This window comes from Danio rerio, chromosome 4, assembly GCF_049306965.1.
Source record: "Danio rerio strain Tuebingen ecotype United States chromosome 4, GRCz12tu, whole genome shotgun sequence".
Lineage (NCBI taxonomy): Eukaryota > Metazoa > Chordata > Actinopteri > Cypriniformes > Danionidae > Danio > Danio rerio.
In genome coordinates this window covers 75,805,496-75,817,500 of record NC_133179.1, presented here as the reverse complement: position 1 = coordinate 75,817,500, position 12,005 = coordinate 75,805,496, and the positions used below count along the sequence as shown (strand labels likewise).

Genomic DNA, 12,005 nt, shown 5'->3' with positions numbered 1-12,005 from the left:
CGCACGCATCGAGAAGAGCTACAGCACACAGCTCACCGACTGGGCCAAGCGCTGGAGACAGACCATCGAGAAAGGTGGAGCGCGCACACACACACACACACACACACACACACACACACACACACACACTGACTTTTATAAGTAACGAGTGAAGCAGCGCATTACTGTAAAAAGAAGGTCTCTGGTTTGAGTCTCGGCTGGGTCAGTTGGTGTTTCTGTGTGGAGTTTGCATGTTCTCCCTGTGTTGGTGTGGGTTTCCTCCGGGTGCTCCGGCACAGTCCAAACACATGCGCTATAGGAGAACTGATCAACTACACTGGCCATATTGTATGTGTGTGTATGTATGGGTGTTTTCCAGTACTGGGTTGCAGCTGGACAGGCATCCGCTTTGTAAAACATATGCTGGAATAATTGGCGGTTCCTTCCACTGTGGCGACCCCTGATGAATAAGAGACTAAGCTGAAAGAAATGACTGTGTGTGTGTGTGTGTGTGTGTGTGTGTGTGTGTGTGTGTGTGTGTGTGTGTGTGTGTGTGTGTGTGTGTGTGTGTCTCCAGCACACCGTGTGCTCATGACACAGCTGACCGCACTGAAGCGCTGCATCACTGGAGAATCCCTCACTCACTGAACACTCCCAGCTGTAAACAGGAAGCTGCTCATCTGCGTTTCCTGTTTGTTGACGTGACAGCTGCATTCTGGGAAATGAAAACACAACAGGCTGAATTCGGTCTCAGGGCTCTGCTCTTCACACAGCTGTGTTTCTCACCACAGGCTCTGCTGCTCATGTCTGACCGCTGTTCTCATCAACACACACACACACACACACACACACATATTCCCAATGTTGGCGAGTATGCTGTAACTGCAGAACTAGGGATAATGAGAACACAAGAGGGCCCAGAACTGCACCCTGGGGTACACCCTGGGTTTATTGGTGGTGTTTGTGATCTGTGGTTGTCCTCCGGCCTCCTGTTGGTTCATCAGGAGCTCACACAGGGCTGAATGAGTGTTCTCGTTTGCTAACCCCTGCGCTGTGGATCTCCTGCAGGCCCTCAGTACGGGACGGTGGAGCGGGCGTGGTGCGCTCTGATGACCGAGGCCGAGAAGGTGAGCGATCTGCACATGGAGGTGAAGGCCGCTCTGATGGCGGAGGACTTTGAGAAGATCAAGAACTGGCAGAAGGACGCCTACCACAAGCAGATGATCGGGGGCTTCAAGGAGACCAAAGAGGCGGAGGACGGCTTTCGCAAGGCTCAGAAACCCTGGGCCAAGAAGCTGAAGGAGGTAAACACAGGCAGCGCGAGTCCTCTGACGCTCTGTTTGCTGAAGGCTTTGGTAAATAATAGTTTGGCCAGACTGTTTACACAAGAGCCTGCGCTGTAAATCACCTGCACAATCACATTCAGACTGCCTCAGGTCATTATTCCTTTAAAACTATCTTAAAGAGACAGTTCAGCCTACACTGAAAGATCTGTCGTCAATAACTCGCGCTCCACTGTGTCTGAGCTTCTGTCTTCTGCTGAACACAAAGGAAGATGAAGAGCATGTGTTGTGCTGATGTCCACAGATGGAGACCATGAAGAAGGCGTACCACACGGCCTGCAAAGAGGAGAAAACAGCCACCAGCAGAGAGAACTCCAGCAAACTGGACAACAGCAACCCCGAAGCCCAGAAGAAGCTGCAAGAGAAGGTGGAGAAGTGCCAGCAGGAGGTGCAGAAGGTCAGTCTGACTAACAATCTGACTACTGAATTACATTTAGATTACTTTATTACACATTTATAGTAATCTAACTACATCTGGATTACATTTAGATTACTTTATTACACATTTATAGTAATCTAACTACATCTGGATTACATTTAGATTACTTTATTACACATTTATGGTAATCTAACTACATCTGGATTACATTTAGATTACTTTATTATACATTTATGGTAATCTAACTACATCTGGATTACATTTAGATTACTTTTTTTAACATTTATGGTAAACTAACTACATCTGGATTACATTTAGATTACTTTATTACACATTTATAGTAATCTGACTACTTCGTCATTGCATTTAGATTACTTTTATAACACATATATGGTAGTGTAATCAGACTACTTTTGGATTACATTCAGATTACTTTATTACACATTTCTTGTATCGTATTCTAACTACTGGATTACATTTAGATTACTTTATTAAACATTTATGGTAATCTAATTACTTGTGGATTACATTTAGATTACTTTATTACACATTTATGGTAATCTAATTACTTCTGGATTACATTTAGATTACTTTATTTAACATTTATGGTAATCTAACTACTTCTGGATTACATTTAGATTACTTTATTAAACATTTATGGTAATCTAATTACTTCTGGATTACATTTAGATTACTTTATTTAACATTTATGGTAATCTAACTACTTCTGGATTACATTTAGATTACTTAATTTAACATTTATGGTAATCTAACTACTTCTGGATTACATTTAGATTACTTTATTACACATTTATAGTAATCTGACTACTTCGTCATTGCATTTAGATTACTTTTATAACACATATATGGTAGTGTAATCGGACTACTTTTGGATTACATTCAGATTACTTTATTACACATTTCTTGTATCGTATTCTAACTACTGGATTACATTTAAATTACTTTATTTAACATTTATGGTAATCTAACTACATCTGGATTACATTTAGATTACTTTATTTAACATTTATGGTAATCTAACTACATCTGGATTACATTTAGATTACTTTATTTAACATTTATGGTAATCTAACTACATCTGAATTACATTTAGATTACTTTATTTAACATTTATGGTAATCTAACTACTTCTGGATTACATTTAGATTACTTTATTTTACATTTATGGTAATCTAACTACATCTGGATTACATTTAGATTACTTTATTTTACATTTATGGTAATCTAACTACATCTGGATTACATTTAGATTACTTTATTAAACATTTATGGTAATCTAACTACATCTGGATTACATTTAGATTACTTTATTACACATTTATAGTAATCTGACTTCTTCGTCATTGCATTTAGATTACTTTTATAACACATATATGGTAGTGTAATCGGACTACTTTTGGATTACATTCAGATTGCTTTATTACACATTTCTTGTATCGTATTTTAACTACTGAATTACATTTAGATTACTTTATTTAACATTTATGGTAATCTAACTACATCTGGATTACATTTAGATTACTTTATTTAACATTTATGATAATCTTACTACATCTGGATTACATTTAGATTACTTTATTACACATTTATGGTAATCTAACTACTTCTGGATTACATTTAGATTACTTTATTACACATTTATGGTAATCTAACTACATCTGGATTACATTTAGATTACTTTATTACACATTTATGGTAATCTAACTACTTCTGGATTACATTTAGATTACTTTATTACACATTTATGGTAATCTAACTACTTCTGGATTACATTTAGATTACTTTATTACACATTTATGGTAATCTAACTACATCTGGATTACATTTAGATTATTTTATTAAACATTTATGGTAATCTAATTAATTCTGGATTACATTTAGATTACTTTATTAAACATTTATGGTAATCTAATTACTTCTGGATTACATTTAGATTACTTTATTTTACATTTATGATAATCTAACTACATCTGGATTACATTTAGATTACTTTATTTAACATTTATGGTAATCTAACTACATCTGGATTACATTTAGATTACTTTATTTAACATTTATGATAATCTTACTTCATCTGGATTACATTTAGATTACTTTATTACACATTTATGGTAATCTAACTACATCTGGATTACATTTAGATTACTTTATTTAACATTTATGGTAATCTAACTTCTTCTGGATTACATTTAGATTACTTTATTACACATTTATGGTAATCTAACTACTTCTGGATTACATTTAGATTACTTTATTACACATTTATAGTAATCTGACTACTTCGTCATTGCATTTAGATTACTTTATTACACATTTATGGTAATCTAACTACATCTGGATTACATTTAGATTACTTTATTTAACATTTATGGTAATCTAACTTCTTCTGGATTACATTTAGATTACTTTATTACACATTTATGGTAATCTAACTACTTCTGGATTACATTTAGATTACTTTATTACACACTTATAGTAATCTGACTACTTCGTCATTGCATTTAGATTACTTTTATAACACATATATGGTAGTGTAATCGGACTACTTTTGGATTACATTTAGATTACTTTAATACACATTTCTTGTATCGTATTCTAACTACTGAATTACATTTAGATTACTCAATTTAACATTTATGGTAATCTAACTACTTCTGGATTACAATTAGATTACTTTATTACACATTTAGAGAAATCTGACTACTGCATTGCATTTAGATTACTTTTATAACACATATATGGTAGTGTAATCTGACTACTTTTGGATTACATTCAGATTACTTTATTACCCATTTATGGTCGTGTAATCTGATTACTTCTGGATTACATTTAGATTACTTTATTACACAATTATAATGGAGTATTCTAACTACTGGATTACATTCAGATTACTTTATTACACATTTATGGTAGTGTAATCTGACTACTTCTGGATTACATTTAGATTACTTTATTACACATTTAGGGTAGCAATAATGGTCAGGTTAGTGTATACTCCATCAGATGTTTCTGTCAGCTTTGCCTTCAGTTAAAGTATTAATAAACTCATTAATGAAATGTCAGAGCAGTGTTTTGTGTCTCATGTTTATGTTTTGTGGCCTGTAGCCGTGTAATAAGCGGAATAAAGTACGTCTAGGCGGTTTATATCACAGAATAAAGCCTGATACAGCAGCCAGGAGAACTGGAGCTTCCAAAGGCATTTGCATTGTTGCCATGACTACTTCAGCATGATTGGCTCCTGTATTCAGAGGTGTGTGTGTGTGTGTGTGTGTGTGTGTGTGTGTGTGTGTGTGTGTGTGTGTGTGTGTGTGTGTGTGTGTGCGTGCGTGCGTGCGTGTGTGTGTGCGCGCGTGCGTGCGTGCGTGTGTGTGTGCGCGTGTGTTACAGACAAAGGAGCGCTACGAGAAGTCTCTGGAGGATCTGGACAAGGTGACGCCGCAGTACATGGAGAACATGGAGCAGGTGTTCGAGCAGTGGCAGCAGTTCGAGGGAAAGAGATTGAGCTTCTTCAAGGAGGTCCTGCTGGAGGTCAAGCAGCACCTCGACCTCTCCTCCAATCACAAGTGAGGGCGACTGATTGGAGAAGTCTCATTCTCACACACACACACACACACACACACACACACACACACACACACACACACTCAGTGATGAACGGCTCTGTCTGTATTCTCTCAGGTACACCACCGTCTACCACACGCTACAGGACACTATCCAGGGAGCAGATCCACAAGAGGACCTCAAGTGGTTCCGCTCAAACCACGGACCCGGCATGACCATGAACTGGCCCCAGTTTGAGGTACACACACACACACACACACACACACACATTTACAGAGCATTGGAGACAGTGGAGGGCAGCAGAACACAAACAGCAGACACATGATAACCGTGTCAGGTCAGCTCTTCATGTGGAGACTCATCTGCTGGAGGAACATTGAAGAGCACACTCAATGGAGGAATCATTCATTTCCTCATTCAGTGAGTCAGTGAGTCATTTAATGATTGTTTATTTGGTCATTGATTCATTTGAATCATTCATTTAATGATTCTTTTAGTGATTCAGCAACTCATTTAATGATTCATTCATTCAGTTACTCAGTCAGTCATTCAATGCTTATTTAATTATTCTGTGTCAGTGATTGATTCATTTGTTCATTCATTGAGTCGTTTAGTCAATGATTCTCTTAGTCATTCAGTCATTCAATGATTGATTCATTCATTCATTGAACCATTCATTCAATTTTAGTGACTCAGGTATTCAGTGGTTCAGTCAGTCTATTAATGATTCATTCATTCAATCATTCAGTCAGTTATTTAATAAGTCATTGATTGATTCTTTCATTGAGTGATTCATTCTTTGCTTCTTTTATTAATTTAGCTAATATTTAATAATTAATTACTATATAACTATTCAATCATTCAGTCAGTCAGTGATTCATTTATTTGGTAAGTCAGTTCATTAAATGATTCATTCACTCATTGAGTCATGTGGTAGAGTCGTTGAGTCATTCAGACAACGATAATGTCAATCAGTCATTTGGTAATTCAGTCAATGATTCATTCAGTCAGTCCTTAAACGATTGATTCATTCATTCAGTCATTCAGTAGATTATTCATTCATTCATTAATGCATTCAGTTGTTCAGTCAGTAAATGACTCATTCATTTATTGGGATGTTGTCATTGAGTGTGTATTCACACACACACTAATACTCAGATAATATCAGAGGTCAGTGTGTTGAAGTGAGCTGTTAAACAGGTTTACATGCAGATCAGTCAGCTCACACACACACACACACACACACACACACACACACAGTGTCTACAGATGAGGAGCTGTATTTCAGGTTTCTTTGGCACACGTGCTTCAGTGAGCACAGCAATGAACAATATGTTAACACCACTGCATTCAGTGTGTGTGTGTGTGTGTGTGTGTGTGTGTGTGTGTAATTCTGGGAAGCGTCTCTGAACACTCTGCTATTGATAGAAGTGCGTTGCTGAAGTTGAGGTGAAACTTGTGGTCAGGATTTGTGGACGGGGCTAACTCATGGCTCGATGATGTAATCAAGGATCAGAGTGTGGCCCCTCCCCCAGTCAAGCTCATTGGCTGGAGGGAAGATCCAATCAGTTTGTAGTTTTTTTTTTTTATATTTAAGTGAGGCGGTGACTTCCACACAAGTGGGCGTGGTTTCTGCATCACCCGTGGACACGCCCCCAGCATTAAGAGCTCAGAGTAACACGGGTTCCTCAAGACTTGATCAGTGAGAGGGGTTAATCACCGTTACTGAGTGACCAACACTGAGCACACACTTGATCATGATGTAGACAAGCTCAGAGTGTAACGGAGTAAGATCATTCAGTGTGTGTGTGTGTGTGTGTGTGTGTGTGTGTGTGTGCTGCAGGAATGGTCCATGGACCTGAACCGGACCCTCAGCCGCCGGGAAACGAAGCGCAGACCTGCTGAGGGAGTGACCCTGACAGCGATCAGTCACAATCCTGAGCAGAGCTCCAGAGTCAGCAGGTACACACACACACACACACACACACACACACGTACGCTGAGCATCACTGTCAGGCTGAAGTTCTGTCATAATTGGAGAAGTCATCAGTCATGTGGTAGTTCTGTTTGTGTGTGTGTGTGTGTGTGTGTGTGTGTGTGTGTTTGTGTGTGTGTGTGTGTGTTTTCTATAATGATGATGATGTGGAGTGTGTTGTTTGATATAAACTGCTGCATCTGCTCCTGAACAGCCTGCGCCCACTGCAGATATGTGTGTATGAGTGAGAGGTTATATTCAGGAGTGTGTGTGTGTGTGTGTGTGTGTGTTCTAGTCAGATGTTTAGGTGTGTGTGTTATAGTCAGATGTTTAGGTGTGTGTGTTCTAGTTAGATGTTTAGGTGTGTGTGTTTTAGTCAGATGTTTAGGTGTGTGTGTGTGTGTGTGTGTAACCCTGTCTCTGTGCTGTCAGTGTGCCTGCGGTCAGTAGTTCAGAAGCGGCATGCTTAAACCCGTTTGATGATGATGATGATGATGAAGATGAGGATGAAGAGCCGGTGGTCACACACACCCACAGCAGCCCGGTCAAACATGAGGAGGCTGTAGCACAAACGTTGGTGACCTCCAGACTCCACTGTCTCTCTCTCTCTCTCTCTCTCTCTCTCTCTCTCAGGGGACTGCCTGTGTTTCTGATATGTGCATGTGTGTGTGGTCTGCCTACCTGCTTGCTTGTGTGTGTGTGTGTGTGTGGGGGGGGGGGGGCTGTGCATGCTGAAATGGCTCTGCTGCTGCTCTTTTATAATGCTGCACCACTAGGACTGTGGTCGTCTGTCTGTGGTCTGTGAGTAGTGTGTCTTTCAGTAGTATGTTGGTCTGTCATTAGTGTGTCTGTCTGTAGTCTGTCAGTAGTCTGTCAGTAGTCTGTCTGTAATCTGTCAGTAGTCTGTCTGTAGTCTGTCAGTAGTCTGTCTGTAATCTGTCAGTAGTCTGTCTGTAATCTGTCAGCAGTCTGTCTGTAATCTGTCAGTAGTCTGTCTGTAATCTGTCTGTAGTCTGTCTGTAATCTGTCAGTAGTCTGTCTGTAGTCTGTCTGTAGTCTGTTAAAAATCTGTCTGTAATCTGTCTGTAGTCTGTCAGTAGTCTGTCTGTAATCTGTCTGTAGTCTGTCTGTAATCTGTCAGTAGTCTGTCTGTAGTCTGTCTGTAGTCTGTCTGTAGTCTATCAGTAGCCTGTCAGTAGTCTGTCTGTAATCTGTCAGTAGTCTGTCTGTAATCTGTCAGTCTGTAATCTGTCAGCAGTCTGTAATCTGTCAGCAGTCTGTAATCTGTCAGTAGTCTGTAGTCTGTCAGTAGTCTGTCTGTAATCTGTCAGTAGTCTGTTTGTAATCTGTCAGTAGTCTGTCTGTAATCAGCAGTCTGTAATCTGTCAGTAGTCTGTAATCTGTCAGTAGTCTGTCTGTAATCTGTCGGTAGTCTGTAGTCTGTCTGTAATCTTTCAGTAGTCTGTCTGTAATCTGTCAGTCTGTAATCTGTCAGCAGTCTGTAATCTGTCAGTAGTCTGTAGTCTGTCTGTAATCTGTCAGTAGTCTGTCTGTAATCTGTCAGTAGTCTGTCAGTAATCTTTCAGTAGTCTGTCTGTAGTGTGTAAGTCTGTAATCTGTCAGTAGTCTTTCTGTAATCTGTCAGTAGTCTGTCTGTAGTCTATCAGTAGCCTGTCAGTAGTCTGTCTGTAATCTGTCAGTAGTCTGTCTGTAATCTGTCAGTCTGTAATCTGTCAGCAGTCTGTAATCTGTCAGCAGTCTGTAATCTGTCAGTAGTCTGTAGTCTGTCAGTAGTCTGTCTGTAATCTGTCAGTAGTCTGTTTGTAATCTGTCAGTAGTCTGTCTGTAATCAGCAGTCTGTAATCTGTCAGTAGTCTGTAATCTGTCAGTAGTCTGTCTGTAATCTGTCGGTAGTCTGTAGTCTGTCGGTAGTCTGTCTGTAATCTTTCAGTAGTCTGTCTGTAATCTGTCAATCTGTAATCTGTCAGCAGTCTGTAATCTGTCAGTAGTCTGTAGTCTGTCGGTAGTCTGTCTGTAATCTTTCAGTAGTCTGTCTGTAATCTGTCAGTCTGTAATCTGTCAGCAGTCTGTAATCTGTCAGTAGTCTGTAGTCTGTCAGTAGTCTGTCTGTAATCTGTCAGTAGTCTGTCTGTAATCTGTCAGTAGTCTGTAGTCTGTCAGTAATCTTTCAGTAGTCTGTCTGTAGTGTGTCAGTCTGTAATCTGTCAGTAGTCTTTCTGTAATCTGTCAGTAGTCTGTCTGTAGTCTTTCAGTAGTTTGTCTGTAATCTGTCAGTAGTTTGTCTGTAATCTGTCAGTAGTTTGTCTGTAATCTGTCAGTCTGTAATCTGTCAGTAGTCTGTAATCTGTCAGTAGTCTGTCTGTAATCTTTCAGTAGTCTGTCTGTAATCTGTCAGTAATCTGTCTGTAATCTGTCTGTAATCTGTCAGTAGTCTGTCTGTAATCTGTCAGTAGTCTGTCAGCAGTGTGTCAGTCAGTGGTGTGTGTGTGTGTGTGTCTAGTGACTGTGTGTGTTTGTCCTCAGTAGTGCCGCAGTAGAGAAGGCTCCTGCTCCAGCTGCCATCACTGCTGCTGATGATGATGATGATGAAGAGTCAGGAAACCCCTTCTCCTCCTCGTCAGCCAATGGGAATCCGTTTGAGGAGGAGCCGTCCACGGAGATGTGTGTGCCGGTGCGCGCTGTCTATGACTATGAGGGACAGGAGCAGGACGAGCTCAGCTTCAAAGCAGGTATACACACACACACACACACACACACACACATATCATCTATCTCTGTCAGTTTAAATATATTAACTGTGTGTGTGTGTGTGTGTGTGTGTGTGTGTGTGTGTGTGTGTGTGTGTGTCAGGAGATGAGCTGGTGAAGCTGAGTGAGGAGGACGAGCAGGGCTGGTGTAAGGGGCGTCTGAGCAACGGCACTGTTGGTCTGTATCCTGCCAACTATGTGGAGGATCTGCAGTGAGCGACCACACACACACACACACACACACTCCGGCGCGCTCGCTGTCCCCCGCGCTGGTCTGATGCTCACCGCAGATTTTACAGATGATTTTATCAAGATGCCATGATTTTACCACAGCTCTGACACTGCTGGAGCTCTACTACACTCCTGTGTGTGCGCGTGTGTGTGTGGGCGTGTGTGTGTGTGTGTGTTCTGTAGCTTTACTTCACCTCTGCACTGCTGGACTCACACACACTGTCCACTGATGTAGAGAGCTGTGTCACCTGTGTGTGTGTATGAGAGTATGTGTTTGCGTGTGTATGTAAGTGTGAGCAAGTGTGATTGAAAGTGTGCACATGAGTGTGTGTGTGTGTGTGTATGCGTGAGAGTGAGCAAATGAGTGTGTGTGTGCATGTGTAAATGCTGTAATCAGCTTAAGAATGTAAAATTGAGCCTGCTGCAGGTGTGTGTGTGTGTGTGTGTGTGTGTGTGTGTGTGTGTAATCAGCTTGAGAATGTACACTGCTGCAGATGAATGTGTGTGTGTGAGAGAGAGAGTTGGCTGTACATAATGTGTTCGCTCAGCTCCTTTCTCTCTTTCTCTCAGGTGTGTGTGTGTGTGTGTGTGTGCAGACGCTGATCTTCCTCCTCTTCTGTCTCACACACACACACATCGTCAGCTGAATGTCCACATGATGAGTTGTAGTTACAGCTGTATTTTCTTCTGTCTGTCGTCACTCTGACAATAAACCAGCATCAGCTCATCTGACGAGTCTTCATCATTAATCTTCACCACACACATGCTCAATAATGTTGATGTCTGGTGACTGGGCTGGCCAATCCTGGAGCAGCTTGAGCTTCAGGAGCTTTGATGTGGAGGCTGAAGTATGAGCAGGAGCGCTATCCTGCTGGAGAATTGTCCCTCTCCTGTGGTTTGTAATGTAATGGGCAGCACAGATGTCTTGATACCTCAGACTGTTGATGTTGCAGATCTCTCACACACCCCCATACTGAATGCAGACCCCAAACCATGATGTCTCCTTCACCAAACTTGACTGATTTCTGTCAGAATCTTGGTTCCAGGAGGTCTTCTGCAGTATTGGTGATGATTGATGCAGATCAGCAGATGATCCAGCAGAGGCACCTGATGAAGCGTGTAGCCATTACATGATTACACCAATAGATGGAGACAAACAGCATCAGCAGTGTGTGTGTGTGTGTGTGTGTGTGTGTGTGTGTGTGTGTGTGTGTGTGTGTGTGTGTGTGTGTGTGTGTGTGTGTGTGTGTGTGTGTATCTGGATAACTCCTCACACATCCTCCAGCTCATCATGAAGCTGCAGTCACTGAGTCAGGAGCTGATCATGACATGTAAGAGGGAATATGATCAACTGTGATGTCAGTGTCAGCAAGAGTAGTGCAGGACTGCAGATCTGACCCTGCACACATCATTTATTCACACGTGTGTCCGTTTCTCCTCATGTCATCTGCTGTAGTGCGATCATAATAAACTCGTACGTCACAGTTATTCAGCAGTTGTGGTGTTGTACAGTCCCCCATGTTCATTTGTTGAAAAATGCCCCATTATAACACCAAATATGTTGAACTCAACTGGCCGAGTTACTAATAAATGACCCAACTAATGTTAAAAATGAGCCAACTCACCAATATTACATTATATTATATTTATTACATTACATTATATTATATTTATTATATTATGTTATATTACATTATATTATATTTATTACATTACATTATATTATTTTTATTATATTATGTTATATT

The 12,005-nt window shown here is 40.5% G+C and overlaps 1 protein-coding gene across 4 annotated transcripts in view; it reads left to right on the top strand.

The window, feature by feature from the left end:
- Positions 1–10,984, top strand: part of pacsin2 (protein kinase C and casein kinase substrate in neurons 2) — a 21,384-nt gene extending 10,400 nt beyond the window's left edge. The window contains exons 3-11 of one of the 4 annotated variants that reach the window (XM_005168591.5): positions 1–74; positions 1,048–1,283; positions 1,567–1,719; positions 5,110–5,285; positions 5,401–5,521; positions 7,127–7,245; positions 7,691–7,831; positions 9,803–10,008; positions 10,130–10,984. The exon at positions 1–74 is cut by the window's left edge and continues 83 nt beyond it. In XM_005168591.5, coding sequence (XP_005168648.1) covers positions 1–74; positions 1,048–1,283; positions 1,567–1,719; positions 5,110–5,285; positions 5,401–5,521; positions 7,127–7,245; positions 7,691–7,831; positions 9,803–10,008; positions 10,130–10,242 — 1,339 coding nt within the window. In that variant the 3' untranslated portion in view covers positions 10,243–10,984. The remainder of the gene's footprint in view (positions 75–1,047; positions 1,284–1,566; positions 1,720–5,109; positions 5,286–5,400; positions 5,522–7,126; positions 7,246–7,690; positions 7,832–9,802; positions 10,009–10,129) is intronic. The other 3 variants (NM_207069.2, XM_068219571.1, XM_068219570.1) reach the window with 3 other exon arrangements.
- The last annotated feature ends 1,021 nt before the right edge of the window (positions 10,985–12,005 follow it).